Genomic DNA, 18,350 nt, shown 5'->3' on the forward strand with positions numbered 1-18,350 from the left:
TATATTTTATGGTGTCTGCCTAAGCTGTAAACGCATTAACGTTGAAGTATTTACTAACTTTTTGGAAATATATCTGTTTTACAGCATAATATTATAATTTTTTTTAAATTAAAATCTCACAGTTTATTACAGACTGTATAAGCTTTGTCTAAACAGGACAACCTCAATACAGATAATTTTTTTTGATACTGGATCTAAAAGGTTTCTGTTTTTCAGAACCAAAGAGAGTTGTGTTATTTCTTTGAGTTTTTAAGTTGTAATCTTATAAGTTTTTAGACTTAATTAGGGATTGCGCAGTAAACCGAAATACAAGTTCTTAATAATGAAATACCTGATAACTGTGGAAATATATATTTCATAACACACCCCCTTGCTAAAGTCCTGCTAGCGCCCCTGCAAGAGCGAGTGGGACAGCAGTAGGTCCGCTTAGGGGTGCGTCGAGTGGGTGGCGGGTGGTTTTCGTCCGCTTTTCCGAGCTTTCGAGCGAGCTTCTCCGCGGGAGCTTTCGCCTCCGCTCTGGCGCCTGGCGGGGCGGGCATTCATAATGGCGTCCGTCGATACCGCTGGCGAACAGTTCTCAGCGCGCAGCGCCCCAGTGAAGTTCGTGGCAGCGCACAAAGACCCCAGCTTGAGATCATAGGAAAACAACTCCAAGCGGAAGGAAAGCACAACAAGCTCTGGAGCAGGGCCACCGATACACAACAAGGAAAACAAATCGCCACCACAACAAAAGGACATTTTGCCAGCCGAGCAACTTGGTCCTGATTACCCGATTCGCTTGGCCAACTTTGGAACTGAAACGCAGGGTGTGCAGCGAAGCGCGGCCTTTAATTTCGACACTCCATCAGCCCAGCGACGCACCAGGAAAACCCCACCACCCCCAAAGAGGACTTGTTTTTAAGGGCTGCCAGAGTTGCCCCATCGTCGCCAGGAGCCCAAGGAGCCAGAGCCCATTCAAAACTGAATTCCATGGCAGCAGCCGCATGGAGCTGGCTGTTGGCCCCATTCCTGCTCCTCCACTTGGCCAGTGCCGGAGCGGGCGGAGGAGGAGCAGGAGGATCGGGATCCGGACTGACTGGCCCCGCCGTCTTCACCAGCTCCTTTCTGGTGCGCTTCCGGCGCGGAGTGGACAACGGGTTCGCCCATGAAGTGGCCGACAAGTACGGCTTCGACAACCTAGGCCCGGTAAGTGGTTTGTGCGAAAAATCAATTATTATATTGCCGACGGTCGGGTTGTTTGGGCCATGTTTGCTGGCCTGGCTTTCAGGTTGACATGCTGCACTTGTCGGGCGAGTGTCAGGCCTTAATTGCGATGGCTCGAGGGGTTTTTCCAGTATCTCAGTGTGTGTGGGTGCCCAGGAGCGTGATGGGAATGCCAAAGGCAGCTTTTGGCCAGCAGGCAACCGCCAAAGTTTTCGCCTCTGGCATTGGCCAACTTCCGTCGGCAGGCCAAGTTGCTTTCCTTGCATACCGCCAGGCGCAAATTTGCGCATTGCATGCTAAAAAGCCATTGCATTCGAGCCAAGGTCAACGTGGCGAAAATATACTTTCCCACACACGGGGGTAAATAACACCATAATAGGTCAGTCATTTTACTCAGAAATTGCTGCTGTCTGTGGCACTTTGACCTGTCGCGTTCCACAGAAAAATAAATCAAAATAACTACATAGAATGGAATTTTCAACTCTGTTCTTCTCTAATTTTCCACGGTTTTTAAAGAATAATGAAGTTTTTGCCATCTATATATAATATATGATTTTATTAATATAGTTATTTCTAAAATATATTCTTGGTTCTTAAAAATGTTATATGATTTTAGTATTACAATTTTTGTTTATATATTACCACCTTAGAGATGTACTTTCATCAATTCAAATGTATTAGAAATTATTTTATAGTTACGGTCCGTTTCTTACAATCTCATTTACCATATTAAAGTTTTTTTGATATCTCTACATGTTATAAAAAAAATATACTCTTTGAAGATGCTATTGAAATGTCGTTTACACAATGTTATAAAACATAACGATGCCAACATATTTCCATATAATACCAAGTGAAACGTCAGCAGAGACTTTCTTTCTTGTCAGAAAAGGGATTCTGCAATCCTGACAGCATTGCGATTTCCACAGAGACCCTCTTATGTGTCTGGCATCCGTCACAATAATGCATAACCATCGCCCAATTCTGTCAGCACTTGACAGCTATGACGCGCACTTGTTGCACGCTCCTCGGATTAGGTCAATAACTCACCCGGGGATTTCGGGATTATAGCGAGTTCAAGAGCTGGAACGGACGCAATTAATTAGGGACATCAATAAGAACTAGAGTGCTTTCGATGGGGTCAGAAATAGGGGGAAACCTATAAAGCAGGCGCTAAATCCAATTAACTCTCCTATTCCTTGGTAATCCGATAGCCAGTCGGCACCTGAGGCCCCAGCTCTCTGTACTCCCGCTCCCAATGGAGATGTCCTTGTTATCCACTGGCTTTATTGCGACATCGATGCTGTTTGCAATGGCGCAATCTCATCTGCCAGTGCCCCCATCCTGAACCATCCCGATAGCTGATTGCATGCCACAGTTGCCATGGACACTGCTCTCGGATTGCACAAGCGTACATACGAGAGTCCTGGCAAAAAGGACTAATTGCGTCGGAATGTTTTTCTTTGGGAACAAGAGACGGAACGACTAGTTCCTGGACCCAGAGTCAATGGATGTTGATCTGCACTCTCGCATTTTAAAAGTCCTTAAGGGGGAAATAGCCTTTCTGTCCACTTATTTATGTCAAAAGTCCTGCGTAATTATTTATTGATTTTGTAATACCCACTCAAATCCCAAAGTATCCCCATTAAATGGGGATTTTCCTGGTTGGGAGTTTTTAAAAATAGACCCCCCCCCCCCGATTTAATTACAAATTACGAATGCCTGTTTGGCATTTTCCCCTCGGACTTCGAACTCGTTTTTAGATAATTGCCAAAAATCCCATGTTCCGTGTGGGTGTGGTCCTTGTAATAAAACTGCGCCACATGTAGAAGTAACCAAAAAACACAAAAAATCTGTTGCTCCTACGTCAAACGCTATCGCCGAATACAAATCAAAATGTATCCCAAACCCAGGACAAACTCACTTGTATTCCCATCCCAATCCATATTGCGTATACGCCGCGTGGTCTTATCTGCGGGGCTTTGACGATGAGTGCGTTTAGATTTTATTGCCTTTGATGTTACGACCTTATCGGCAGTAAAACGTTAGATTCAGTCAGCTATTGCCGTGCAAATCTAAATAAATCTCGATCCCGCGTTGAATGTAATTGCTGGCCGACAAACTTAACAAAAAAAGAAAGAAAGCAAAGGAAAGCAGGGGAAAGCAAAGAAAGCGAAAGTCAATTTCTTGCTCAAGTAAATACATATGCTTCCTTACAGCCCACGCAGGATTTGAGCCCACACACTTGGCGGAGTTTGATATGAGCAGCTCTGCAATTTTATGCCCAGTGGTTGGCTTAGAATAATTTGCCAAGTTGCCTCGTTGTCTTTGCGATGATTAAAAGTTTACCCGCCGACCAGGCCGAAAGCCTTTGAGCAGGCACACTAACTTTAAAAGCCAACAAACGCACCTGTCAGTGAGATACTATATATGTACATATAAATGTACCCCTCTCGACCAACGTCTACCATCCTTTTGAGCCGCTTGTCGTCGTGGCCGGGCTGCGGGCCAAATCCTTGCATAAAGCGTTAAGTCAGGACTCCTTTTGACGTGGCCAACGGCAACAGGCGTTAGTTGTCAGTACCCCTTACCCCCCTGTTTATGGTGTTACTGTTTGAAAAGCCCTCTTAAGTCCCAAGAACAGCAGCAACAATAGTGATTGCAGGAGCAACAGCAGATTGTTACAAGATGTTTATGGACATACGGGAAAGTATAAACAAAGTGGTGGGGGCTTTTTAATATTGCGACATAGTATTTTTATAGTATTAAAAGAAGAAAAGGATTCTTAAAGGTATTAAAATGCATTAAATAAATATTTTATAATAAAACCAATGAATGCTTCTTTCTTTCGAGGCTAATAAATATATTTAAGTAATACTTTCCATAGCAACAACGTTTATGTGATCTTATTTATTATTTATAATTCTTATTCTAATCATAAACCATAAAAAAAATATTTACATTTTAATACTAGCATGTTCTGTCAGAATTTGGTATACCAAATTTACTTTTGCAAATGTATCAAAGGATTTTTTTTAGCTAACACAATCATAAAACACGAAATTATCTTTCAAGTTCAATCTTCTGAGGATAAAAAATATTTTTTTTTTGTTTTATATGGTATACGTTGCTTTGTTTCTGCCCTGATATGTTATGTATATGTTTTTTGTTAATAAGGATATTTCCTTCTGATGTCCTTTTTCCGTGGAACTCATTTCTAGTTTCTCGAAAGTATTTGCTTCCCCCAAGCGTGTCCTACATCTGTCAGGAGTCCCTGAAATGTCAGCGCTCATCTGCTATGCATAGTTTCATATTGCTAAGCCATAGTTTCCTCATAAATTATGCAAGAGTGTTGTGACCTTATTAAGATGCCAGCAACTACCCGTAGTTGGCCTGCATATCTCCAACTTACCAAAGAACCTCTCCTGTTTGCAACAAAAACCAAACCGTACTTTGTTGTTTTCAGCAAAAAGCGAGTAGATCTGCGAAGACAAATGTTCCAGTGACTTTGCGGTCTGACATTGGCACATTCGTCTCCGTTTGCTTATCGCTGGCTGTTTTCCTTTCATTTATTATGCCAAACGAAAAACGAGTTTACAAATTCGGTGGTCGTTCTCGCCCAGCTGGTTGCAAATTAAAGGCACGGACATGGGCATTCGTAACCCCGGGCCAGCATATGTTGGCAAATACAAGACAAACAAAGGAGGAGCTCGCTGGACAAACAGAGACGCAGCCGGATGGAGTTCAAGATGCCTGGCAAAAGGTTCGGCCCAAAAACCACAGGCACATACACGCTACACACACCACCCACATGCACACACAATGCCTTATCACGTATACGCAGTGCGGTGGGCCAGGTCCAGGCGCATTATTTATTTATTTTTAGCCCTGGAATACAGCTCGATGGTCCTTTGCAGGACAAAGGCTGGCTATTGTAAGAGCCGCCAGATGACAACAATTTCACACAGATGGAAGTTTACAACTATTAATGCAGAAATTGGCTCTGAATAGTGTTTCCCACTGGCATTCCCACAGTATTTATAGTTAAAGTACTAAAAATAAAGCAGTTTTAAAGGAAATTGACTTGCATATGTGTTTCTTGCACTGTTCGAAATTTATGCTGCTGTTTATGACGCACACTTGCTGTGGTTTATGGCCAGCACTCTAAAAATGGCTGTGTTGGCCTGAAATAAACGAAGCAAATGGCTGAAAACCAGCATGATTTATTTCCCCTTAAAGGGATTTAAATAAGCTGAGATTCCGAGAATAAACTATTTTTATAACCAAGTTACTTCGGAATCTCAGTGAGATACCAAACACAAATCAAGGTTTTTTCGTTAGAATTTTATAGAAAATTGATCAATCTAAAAGGTTGACATTGGTTTTATAAAATTAGCAAAGTTACTTTGCCTTAAATGGGCAACTTTTCACTTTTCGCCAGTTAAAATGTGACAACGGAAGCCCGACATCTGGCAAATATTTGCCAGCTTTTTCGTTTGCTTTTGGACATATTGTGTTACGCAACCTAGTCCCTAGATATATGTATAATTTGATAAATGTGTTTTAAACTATAAATATCATATCATAGGAGGGACAGAATTTCATTAGGCTCTAATGCTAATTATAAAGTTTCTGGGGTCGCACAGAATGTGTGACCCAACTTTAACTAGTTTAGCTCGGTGGCTGCTTAACTTTTCTCGATGTTTTGCAGGGATATATTTATTTATTTGATGGGTGGTGGACTGAAAAGGAGGCTCTATAAATAGACAAGCTGTAAACAAGCTGCCTGGCTCACTGGGATCAGCTGCTATAATGGAACCAATGGACCGTGCTCTTTGGGCCCGCACAGGTGTCTCCGTTGGACAGGTGTCGCTAATGCACACAGCTCCTTCTTCGTCCTTCGTCCTTGGTCCGCCCGTCAGTGGCTAAACAATTTAATAAATCAACACTTGAGCATTAAGTTTTGTCAAATATTTTCGGCCTCAACAAAGGAAAATACTTCGAGTGCCACAACGATGGAAATATAAAGAAAAACCGAGGCAGGCACAAAGCGCAAACGTGCCGCTTTCTCTTTATAAATAATTAAAAAACTTTTCAGCCCCTCAGGCCAAAAATGTCTGCAGTTGATAAACGAGTGTGTGAATAGCACACAATACATAATTACTTTCTTCTTTTTTCCCATTTTTTGCGCGTGTGCACGCCTGCTAATGTCAAAGGTCAGTGTGGTAGAAGTTTTGTGTTTGCCATGCGGGCAAATTTCATTTCGAACCAAATTAGATGAAAATCTTGAAATTTAATTAGCCAACTGCCAGCTGGCGTGGCTGCAAGAGAATATCAGACCGTAAAATGTGTCGAGTCGCCAGTGTTTGCTTTGAGAAATCGCTCATACGCAGTGTCTGCCCGGCGAAGGCATGTCAATGTCAACAGTGCCCCCACACATAATTATATGGTGTGTGTGGCCTGCTCCGAATGGAAAAGCGCCTTAAAGGCTTACCACCATTCCACTGCTGGCCTTACAACTGACCCAGTTTGGAGAAAACTGATGATTAATTTGAGTTTCCATTGCAGTTTAAATTTTTCTTTAGTAGCTCAAATCAATTTGTAGACCTCAAGCCAGGGAACAAATCAAATGCCACAAGTACGGGCACATGCCGAAAGCCTCAATCACAGCTTATTAGTCAAGTTGGCGGCGCAGCTGTTTGTCTCTGCCGCATCCTGCTGAATTATTCACGAGTCCTTGCGCCAGGACACTCATTTGCATTTCTCCAATTTGCCACCTGCCATCGAGGTCCTCTAATTTTGGGGCTGTGCAAATTTGCATGCCATTTATTGACGAGTGGATTTGCTCGAATAGCCAAGCTGTCAATCCAAACACTCTTATTTGCATTGTTTTGGCCCAGACGAGACAGACGTATTTTTGCGTATTTTTGTGAATTTTTCAATTGAATAAAAGTGCCATTCCTGACAGAAGGAAGGGGAGGTGGGGATTTTCTCTATACCATCACGTTTAAATGCCATCAGTTCCATTTCAGCAATCTGCACCAGTGATTTTCGCTTGTAGCGATAATTTATGCAAACACAATAGTGCACTGACATGCTCCCCGATTATTGATTGATTGATTAATTGGAGTGGGAAGGAGGAGGACAGCCATTTTTCCTAATTAGCCACGTTGCACTGCGAACACATTTATCACATTGTAACCCGACTGGCCTGCTATCTATATTATATTATGTGTTATGTGTACGCCAGTAGTTATTGACGGCTAATGCCACTAGAAAAATTGGCCAGCTTCTGATAAAGTGACTGTGCCTGTCCTTGATAAACGGCAGCTATTGCTGACGTCGGTTAACTAAACCGGGCTAAAAAGCATTGACTAACTGGGCGCACAATTTGATGAATGGTTTTTCCTCGGATACAAATAAAATGTGACGATTGCGTAATGTCCTTTATCTGAGATGTATTTATTATACTGTTCGCATAATCTCTTGCCCACTTTGGGCGGAAACGGAAGTCGAACTAAGTGGGATTGATTTTCTTTTACTTTTATTCTACTTTAGGGATGCCTTTTCTGACATCACAGGTGATTTAAAATATTTCATAAAAGTGCCTAAAAGTATGCAGTGAATATATCCTTTGGTCTTCTATTTAAAGAATATATTGTGGCATGCTTTTAGATTCCTTTATAGGTGATCTTACATCCCTGGTAAAATATTATTATTTATTTATTAAAATTTCCTCTTGACACACCCAAGATATATTATTTTCCTATAAGGAAGAACAAAATTGAAATTTCAATTTTAATAAAACCTTTCTTGCATAAAATCAATACACCTTCCTGTGCTTTTAGATTGAATATGCTAATAAATGCAAATAGAATATTACCAACGTGGGTTGTGCCAGTGTCTTTGCCAAAATACTACGCACTTTCCCCCCCAAGGAAGCGTTTAACACAAAACTCTCCTTTCCGACACACTGAAATTATTCTGGAATCGAAAACTAAATATTTTATCAGCTCTTTTGAGGGAATTTAGAGGCAATTCTGTTTGCTCAACTTGTTGAATGCCCGCCATGGTGCAGCTGACCGAACCAGAATTCGATTAAGGTAAACAAAGGGGGCTGTATTAACAAGTTAAAGTCCTTATTGTGTGCTCACACTGAGCCCCAAGGCACACAAACGGTCCGCCCATTGTGGTATGCTATTTTTGCAGGCACTGTGAAATATCTGCTGCACATAAATACATGGCCATGTACATGGGATGGCCATATATATAGAGGAGGAGGCTGTCATGTACAGCGCATCTGCTGATATTTCAGCTTTTCCAGCGGGTTTTTCATTCACCTTTCATGAATTCTCGCGCGGGGCGAGTGAAAATCCATAAATTTCTGATTCTGACGGGAGAAGAGAGATGACGTGTCACCGGGGCAGGCGACTTGTGGCCATGATCCGGCGACAATAGCGCCCACGCCAAAAGGATACCGCTCTTAGTGATGTAACTACACAGCTGTTGTCCTTTTGGTAATAAAAAAAAGAGAGAAAGTGTGAAGCAACAAGTGTCGACGAACGGCTTCTTGTTAATAAATTTGCTATTTAAATGCGGCAGCCGACTAATTATAGACACCAATTTGGCAGGCTGAAGAGTGAGCAATGGCCAAAACGCACACATGTGCGAGCTTTTTCGTGTGGGTGGTGTCGAGCTTAAGTAACCCACACACACACTGAAACAAAGGGGGTGGCCAACAGCTGCCACACTTGCCACGAAGCCCCGTTATCACCCCGTGTGTGCGACACATTATATTTATAATGGCGAGCCGGGCACACAGACACAATGGCAGCTATATTGCCACATTAGACCTCCTGCTTTCACCACCTCCCACATAAATCCCCATCTAAATTTTTGTCCTTACTCTTACTTTTACTTTCACTTGGCACATGCCATATGCTCAGCTCATGAAGAGAAATCCGCAAATTATGCGGGGACATCTAAAAATATGCAAGCAATTTAGCCACATGTGGTCGACCGGCCAACAGATTAGTTAATTCCCGTTGTTCATGTGTGTGGGCCCACTGTGCGTATACCCAATGCCATCGTTATCTATCCATTCTATACGTTTTTTCGTGGCAACATACTTAGGAAGTCCATTAAATTGGCTGGGCTGCGATAGGCCAACCAACCAGCTGGCCAGCTGTTGCAGTACCCATCGAGTAATTTACACACAAATTAACAGGGCATAAAAATAGACGAACTCCCCTTGCTTTTCGCATTGTCGAACTGTCTGTGGAGCACTGTGATTGACAGCAGTCAACGGATTGATGGCCCTCCAGTTGCGCGGCCTGTCGATGTTTTGTTTCCCTGCTTACTTATGCGCGGCACTTGGCGCCTAAGTAAACCAGGGGTGTCCTGTTTCCACCCCATACACCCCTGGATTTCTTGGAAGGGGTGATGTCCTTTATTGACTGCCGGTCGGCGGTGGTGATGGCTGACGTGGCTGGCTGGGAATTCATCAATTCGTGACACAAAGTCTGGAAATGTAAACCGAATTCCGGGAATATTTATGAAAGATGTACACAGCGAAATCGGGGTTTTAGGTTCGGGAGTTGGTTTCACAAATCAACAAACAAGAAACCGAAAGTCAACATAAATGTTAATTAATTTAAGAAAATGGGAAGTCTTAGCTAAAACCTACAATACAATGCCAAGCCGAATATTCACTGTCTTGCAAATAATAACGAATATAATCTGCTGCTTTTATATATATAGAATATGAATTCTTTGCATTTTAAGATATAAAGCTAAAGTAGAAGGTTTAAGCAACGGGCAATATACAATTTTTTCAGTGTCTTGCCTTCGGGGCTTCTTATTTCGCTTGTTAATTTTATTGGATATTTATTAGACACTTTTGTCGTTTACCTAGAATTACGCATTTTCGTCTGATCAAAGAAATTTCTACCATTCCCGCAACCCTTTCCGATAAGAATTAAACCCTTATTCCTTTGCGGGCAAAGTGTTGAGGGCAAATTGGAAGTTTGCAGACAGCGGTCAGAAAAGCCATAAACGCCGAAACAGGCCTAAAAGAGTGAAAACATTCCGCTGCTTCAATTTTCTGGCCCAAATGTCCTTATTCATATTTAATGCTGCTGTGGAAGGGGAGGAATCCTTAAAACCACCGCGTGGGCGGGTTTTGCATAAGCTCACGTTGATGAAACTCCGACGGGCTGCAAGAACTTTTGTTTAGTGAAAGTCTTCAGATGGGTTTAGGCAATTACCCACGTGTGCCTAGAGCTCCAGCCAGGAGCCAGCAGCCAGGAAGCCTTTCAAGTCATCATCCTTATGATTTTGCGGCTGGCTTGGTTAATGAGCCATGTTTTAAAAATAGATTCGCTGTCGGCGAGCTGCTTTTGCTGGCAAATTGATGGGTATTGTCATCGCCATTGCCAATCCCCATTTATGATGTTTTATTGATGCGCATTTGCGCGAATTATGAATTGATAGCGAAGGCACTCAACGCCGCACAGCTGCTAATTAATCACGATGTAAGCCTGAATTATGCAGGACTCCAGGCGCCCGTCCAAAAGGGCAAAGTTAAACGACGCCCAGCAGCTGGCCAAACGCAATTTGAGTGTCCAATAGCTTAGAGATGAGCAACATGTTGCAGCCGCATCAAAAAACATACACTAAGGGAAATAAAATGGAAGAACAATAGGGATAGTTACATAAAACACCTAATTTTATATAAGTAGCGGGGTTTTTAAATCACTTCTTAAGGTGTCTAAAAGTATGCAGTAAAAAAGCATTCTTCAAAATATTTAAATCCCAATATCATGTTGCATACTTTAAGTCATTTTAAGAAATAAGTAGGATTGCAATGTCATGAAAATGTCTAGGGTGCCTAAAAGTATGCAAAAAAAATTGCATTCGTAGGATATTGTTGCATACTTTTAGACATCTTTACAAAGTGTTATAAAATATTCTTTAGAAAATTTTTTCTACAGAATCTCAGTCTGTAATCTTGATTCAAGACCATTTTGCTTACGTGTAGACCAAAAATAGTGGAACATTCCCAAGGGCGGCCTGCCATTGGCCAAGTGAAAGTGGGTTTGGCCCAAGGGCCCGGCACGTATCGTGTGGAAACTCGAGACCCCTTTCACTGAAATTGCAGTGGGGAAAAACGGAAAATTACTGGCCCGGTCTTGGGGGCCCAGCTATTCTGGCACTCAATTTACCAAAGCCAATTAATGATGATGATGTTGGAGTTGCTGCTTCTGCTGCGGCTCCTGCTGCAGATGATGATTATGACTGGCAATTTAGAGGGCGCAATTATGGGCACACACACACCAAACACAACACCCCATCGGAATGTGTGTGAGAAATAGCTTGGGCCAAACTCAATTAGAGCGCAATTACGGGTCACGCTTCTAGGCGCAAAACAAGCCCAGAATTAATGTGTTTTCTCCACTTAAAATGCCACGGGGTCTAATGAAATGTTGCCTTGCATTCTGGAATCTTTACAGCTGGTCGGCGCCGATGGACAGGAGTATCACTTCAAGCACAGGACCCTTCCCCACGCCCGATCCAGGCGCAGTCTGACGCACACACGGGCCCTCAAGAGCCACCCGGCGGTAAGTAGGTGGAAATGCAGAAGACTCCCACCAAGGCCAAAAGGGAAAACGCGCCACTTGGCTCACTTACTGCTAGTTCAGGCGAAAACAAGGTAGAAACGTGCCCAATGCAATGGAATGAATGCAGGCAGGGAAATAAATATCTATTGGGTACCTGGAATTTTGCTCATATTAATCTCATACTATTGCAGCACTTCTTTTACATTTCCCGAAAATTGGTACCTGGTATTCTTGCTAAAAACAGTATTATTATTAATTTTATTAAAAGGATTAGATTGTTTATATTCTTATAATATTACATAGAAGTTGCTTATCTATATTTCTTTCTATTACAAAATAGAGCTACTATAGCGTTGGAAAAGATCCAATGCATTATAAAGTAATCTTCAAAACACCATATAGAATAAATACACCATTTATTAGACTTTTTTTAGAAACAATAGATACTACTCACTGTGTAAGTAGGTCGCCAGGTAACAATGTGCCTGCTTTTTCGCACGAGTGTCAAATGCCAGAGTTCGCTGCGAGCTCCCAAAATAGTTTGCACCGGACATTGTTTGCCGTTCGACATAGGGACATTGATTGCATGGCGATAGGATGCAAGTCCATTTGTCCACCGGAGTGGAACGTGCCATTAGGCCATTGTCGATAATCAGCGTGCCAAATGCAGTACACAAACAAGTGTGCATCCATCCACAGGACACAATATGGAAATTGGCATGCAAACTGGGTCGTTTCGTTTCTGTTCACAGCTGTTTGCACAGCTTTGGATTGAAAAACACACACGCATAGCAATGACCCGCATGTTGAGGGACTTACATGGGTTTTACTCCCAGGTTCTGTGATAGATAGCCCATATAAACCTAACCCACTTGTGGTTGCCACGCCGACCTTAACTCTAATAGGTTCGCTCAATCCACAGGTTCACACGGCCGTGCAACAGCCGGGATTCAAGCGGGTTAAGCGGGGTCTGCGGCCTGCGGTTCCCGCCATTCACGGCATGAAGTTCGACCTAAAAATGGGCGAGGCCAATCGGATTGAGGAGGAGCCCACCGACCCCTACTTTCCCATGCAGTGGTATCTCAAGAACACGGGTCAGAATGGCGGAAAAGTACGATTGGATCTGAATGTTCAGGCTGCCTGGGCCCAGGGAATCACCGGAAAGAATGTGACAACGGCCATCATGGATGACGGTGGGTATTTTCGGAAGCGAAAAATGTATGAATCCAATCTACAGTTTTATTAACTTTTCACTTTGTTATTACATTTGCTGCCCAGGCGTGGACTACATGCATCCGGATCTGAAATTTAATTATGTGAGTATGAAACCCTTTCGGTCCGGATAATAACATTTGCGAGCTTTTAATTAAATTTCGGCTTACATATCAGTTGCAAATGTGGCATTATACCTTGGATTGAGGTTCTATATATACAATCCAATTTAGCTTCTGTTGAAACCCCTAGTGTGCAGCAAAGTTGTCGGGAAATTGAAGCGAAAAGCTTAAACTTTTCCTGACATTAAAACTTTCCACCATCATTATTGTCAAAGTGCTTATCTGCCATGCATATTTAAGCAGCTCTCGGTGAAAGGTCTGGGTCCAGAAAAGGCCAGATATAAATGTTACGGAATAAAGTGAATAATATTACCCAAAAGCTACAACAAAAAGTACTTACCTGGGTACATACAAATACGTACCCGTAATTTATCTGGTTATATGTATCTACTCATTTCCAGAACGCCGAGGCCAGTTATGACTTCAGCAGCAACGATCCCTTTCCATATCCCCGATACACCGACGACTGGTTCAACAGGTGAGTGAAAAAGCCAATCAATTTCGGGGAAAATGTCCTTGATGGTCGTTATAGAATTTACAACACGATTTGTTTATGTCATATGATTTAATTGGAATTTGCAAGTTGATGACTAAAGCCGCCTTTCTCTGTGGCAAGACAAACTTTTGCTAATTGAAAGACAGTTGCTGGAATTAAGTGCTATTTTCTGTTGGGACCACAAAGTTCCAGGGTTCCATTCATTTAGCCCTTTAGTTTGCTGCTGTGTGTGTTAGCTTATAATGCGCACTGCTTAATGGATAGAGAGGACTTTTTATTAAGCTGCTTACCTGCAGGATTCCCTGTAAATGTTTTTACCCCCATATCTACTGTATCTTGCAGCCATGGAACTCGTTGTGCCGGCGAAGTGGCTGCTGCCAGAGATAATGGAATTTGCGGCGTTGGCGTTGCTTATGACAGCAAAATCGCAGGTAAGTGGCTTTGGCAGGATCCCCTGCATAAATATACGCCACGTCTTCGGGGTCCCGACCTCGAAAGTTTTTCGGCTGATAAATCGCATTACGCATACGCCGCGTAAACCGTTGTGAATCGATTGACAGCTTTACAGCTATGTGTGCTATTAAATGGAAAGTTCATAAGCAATATTTCCTCATTGTAAATTAAATTCCGAAAAACATAAATGGGGCTGTTTTTTGCCCTGCGAATGGGACCGCAACAAGTGTGGCCGCGTTATCTGTCATTTTTTATCGCCCACCGGGGAGAAATCATGTGAAAAATCGGGAAAATTTCGAAGCCGGGAAATGCAGTGGAATTTTTACGATTGCCGTAAAGCGCCAAGTGAAAGTGACTGGTGGTGGTGGTTCGGCGGGGCTGGGTCGTATAAATATTGATTTATAATTTCCGCCATTAGATTTAATGCATACTTATCGCTCGCTCCGCAGGCATTCGCATGCTGGACCAGCCCTACATGACGGACCTAATCGAGGCCAACTCCATGGGCCACGAGCCGCACAAAATCCACATCTACAGCGCCTCCTGGGGTCCCACCGATGATGGCAAGACGGTGGATGGTCCCCGGAATGCCACCATGCGAGCGATAGTCCAGGGCGTGAATGAGGTATGATCCAGGGGTCCAAATGTACAATCCCCGGAATTAATGGCTAATCTTTCACACCACCCGCAGGGTCGAAATGGCCTCGGGAACATCTATGTTTGGGCCTCCGGCGACGGCGGCGAGGAGGACGACTGCAACTGCGACGGCTACGCCGCCTCCATGTGGACCATTTCCATTAACAGCGCCATCAACGACGGCCAGAACGCCCACTACGACGAGAGCTGCAGCTCCACGCTGGCCTCCACGTTCAGCAACGGAGCCAAGGACCCCAACACGGGCGTTGCCACCACGGACCTCTACGGCAAGTGCACGACCACCCACTCGGGCACCAGTGCGGCGGCACCCGAAGCAGCGGGCGTTTTCGCCCTGGCCCTGGAGGCCAAGTGAGTAATCCCTCCGCTCCGATCCCTTCAGATTGATACACTCGAAAAATAGTCCGAAAATATCTCTAATTTGGGTAAAAAAATTCCATCAAGTTCAAAGCTAAATTCGTATATGAAAATATGGTACAGAATTCTCTTCTGCTTAAAAGGGTTTTGAAGAAACTCAAGTTAATCAAAAGCACTAAAGGCCATGATTAGATTTTCTAATAATAAAGGTCAGACCTTGAAAATGTTTGGCCTTTTCAGACTTGTTTATAAACCCAAAAAATGCCTTACTTATTTTTCGAGTGTATCCCTTTTGTCACTTTATGAATTTATGCTAATCCTTCGCTTCAACCCACACAACCTTCACAGCCCGCAGCTGACTTGGCGCGACATCCAGCATCTGACGGTGCTGACATCGAAGCGCAACTCTCTGTTCGATGCCAAGAACCGCTTCCACTGGACAATGAACGGCGTGGGCTTAGAGTTCAATCACCTCTTTGGGTTCGGCGTGCTGGATGCCGGCGCCATGGTCACACTATCCAAGCAGTGGCATGCAGTGCCTCCTCGTTACCACTGCGAGGCGGGCGAGCTCACCCAGCCACAGTGAGTCAAATACGGAATACTTCCTGGCCTAAATCAGCTTAACCTTTTCTGTCCTCTATCCCAGGGCCATCGTCATGGGTCGCTCGCTCTTTTGGGAGATCAAAACCGATGCCTGCAAGGGCACTGACACGGAAGTGAACTACTTGGAACATGTCCAGGCGGTAATCTCGGCTAATGCCTCTCGACGAGGCGATCTGGAGCTTTTCCTTACATCTCCCATGGGCACCAAGTGAGTAAAAACATAACCAAATTGTCAAAAACTGTTTTTTTAAATATTCTAAAATCTTAATCTTAAGTACTATCCTAAAAACATTTTTGTTTATCTTCAAAAAAGACCAATAATATCTCGTGGACTAGTATTAGGTACATTTAATAAATCCGGTTAAAATTCATCTTTCAAGATGTTTCACCTTTACAAATAATCTAATTCCTTTTCCTTCACTTCTTTTTTGTGCATTATTTTTGTTGTTCTGACAAATGCAATAAATATCCATTATCCCACAGATCCATGATCCTGTCGAGGCGGGCCAACGATGATGACCACCGCGACGGCTTCACCAAGTGGCCCTTCATGACCACCCACTCGTGGGGCGAGTATCCGCAGGGCACCTGGAAACTGGAGGTAGTACACATGTGGGGTCCTATATTTAGTCACGTTAACCCAAACGATTCCGCCCACAGGCACGTTTCAACTCCCCGCAAACCCGACATGGCTATCTACTGGAATGGTCCCTGGTCCTCCACGGCACCAAGGAGGCGCCCTACCGCACCCTGCACCCCTCCTCGCCACACTCCAAGCTGGCCATTGTGAAGAAGGCGCACGAGGACAAGAAGATGAAGTAGGGCGGGTCGCGCCGGGGGTCAGAGGTCAGGTCCAGATAAACATCCGCGTAGCGACGTCCATTAGGCAGCTTGGCGTTTCATCATCGAGTTTAGCGTGAGGTTCAATAAAAGTGCTGGCTGTGTTTTATTTTGGAATAGGATTGATTGAGATTAAACTCTATTGATTTCGATTGCGTTTTTCCTTTATGCCATTTCAAATATTTGCTTTGGATCTGTCGAACTGAAAGTTCATTTAAGCAAGTGATGTTGTTTATCAGTTTGTGTAATTAGTTTTTAATTTGATGAGCTAAGCTAATCGTTTCATTCGCCGTTTGAATCATTTCTGGAAATTGCAAAGCGCACATTTACCACATTAGAAAAGGACTCGTAAGTCCTGCACTCAACACCATGATCCGTTGAGTGTCCTAGCAAACTCTGTAGTGAATATCAAAGAAAACCACAAACTAAGAACAAAGAAAACAGGTATAGCAGGTAGAGCCGGTATTCGAAAGGTGCGAGAAGGCGGGAAATAGAGATATAATGGAGGAAACCAACTAGAACAAAGAAACCCAGGATAAACCCTATGTAAATGTGTAATATCTATATGTATACATACCCTATCTTTAACTGCGTCCTTTGCCGTTAGACTCTTAAATCTATCTAGTATAAAATACAAACAACTAAACAAAGTATTTACACGTATTTTAAAGCTACGTCCTTTGTTCTCCATACTATATATATATACACACGAGAATATACCTACATGCATATAATATGTACTTAAAGGAAACTTAGCAAAACATAAAATGTTAATCCCATAAATGCGGAACAAGTTTGTCGCTTCACTTTGGTTGCAAGCCGAATTCTGCTTTTATTTCGAGACGACTCGTACGTGTGAAATGCATTTACATACATAGTTTTCCTTTCAGTTTCTTTCGGGGGCCAAAAAAACCACAACATAGTAACATTAATGGTGTGAAACCAACGTAGAACGGAGCGAGTGTTATGTAAAAACATAAACAAATGTTAAAGTACAAGTGCGGAACCTTGAATGGTGAGCAGCGAGTTTAGCACGTAACGTCAGATACAGATACAGATTGTTTTACCTAGTCTAATAACTGAGATACTGCGCATTGTTAAAGTTTATCGATAATGTGCGAGTGGAATGAACAAAAATTATATATATGCAGAAGTACATACATGTGTAATTATTAATCAAAAACCACACGAGGAGATGGCGGCGAAATCTGTTGTGGCATAACCATTATATACATACACCGAATATTTAACTATATATGCATAAATGTATGATACGTATATAGAGATACATATATACCACAAAATAAACGCAAGGAGTATCTTATGTGGCCGTTAAGTTGACCTTTGATGTTGTAGATACAAAGCAGTAGCACACAATAGAGGCACCACACCACTCAGAACTATACTCGTATAAGGCAGTGTGAATGCTGGATGCCCAGTGCATCGAACACCGATTGATGATTGCATATTTAATTATTTCCCATAGCGCTCAATATTCTGTCTTTTGGTGCGGTTTTGTCATTTCCATGTAATTGAACAGAAAGAGAATTTAATTTTGTAAATAAAAGTTAAGAAAAAACGGATAAGAGCGTTTGATTTTTGGGATAGTAATAACCTTTTTGAAATCTTATAAATATAAAAGGTGATTTTTGGGATAGTAATAACCTTTTTGAAATCTTATAAATATAAAAGGTGGAATTTTGATTGCGAGTTAAAACTTATAAAAATAGAAACTATTCAACCAGTGGTTTGAAAGGGGTTTTTCAAGTATTTAAAAAATATTTTTACTTT

At 42.6% G+C, this 18,350-nt stretch overlaps 1 protein-coding gene across 1 annotated transcript; it reads left to right on the forward strand.

Annotated features, from left to right (window-relative positions):
* The first annotated feature begins 576 nt into the window (after positions 1 to 576).
* On the forward strand, positions 577 to 17,524 carry amon (prohormone processing protease amontillado). The gene is made up of 12 exons (XM_036819551.3): positions 577 to 1,185; positions 11,715 to 11,822; positions 12,745 to 13,015; positions 13,101 to 13,138; positions 13,558 to 13,634; positions 13,995 to 14,083; positions 14,555 to 14,730; positions 14,797 to 15,110; positions 15,465 to 15,698; positions 15,763 to 15,927; positions 16,203 to 16,320; positions 16,380 to 17,524. The coding sequence occupies exons 1-12, from the start codon at positions 970 to 972 to the stop codon at positions 16,539 to 16,541; spliced, it is 1,968 nt and encodes a 655-aa protein (XP_036675446.3). The 5' UTR covers positions 577 to 969; the 3' UTR covers positions 16,542 to 17,524.
* Positions 17,525 to 18,350: the final 826 nt, after the last annotated feature.

Source organism: Drosophila suzukii, chromosome 3 (assembly GCF_043229965.1).
Source record: "Drosophila suzukii chromosome 3, CBGP_Dsuzu_IsoJpt1.0, whole genome shotgun sequence".
Lineage (NCBI taxonomy): Eukaryota > Metazoa > Arthropoda > Insecta > Diptera > Drosophilidae > Drosophila > Drosophila suzukii.

Coding starts and splice junctions, on each gene's coding strand:
- amon (XM_036819551.3), top strand. CDS start 970: ATGGCAGCAGCCGCATGGAGCTGGCTGTTGGCCCCATTCCTGCTCCTC. Junction 1,186..11,714: donor GCTTCGACAACCTAGGCCCG/GTAAGTGGTTTG, acceptor GAATCTTTACAG/CTGGTCGGCGCCGATGGACA. Junction 13,139..13,557: donor CGGATCTGAAATTTAATTAT/GTGAGTATGAAA, acceptor ACTCATTTCCAG/AACGCCGAGGCCAGTTATGA.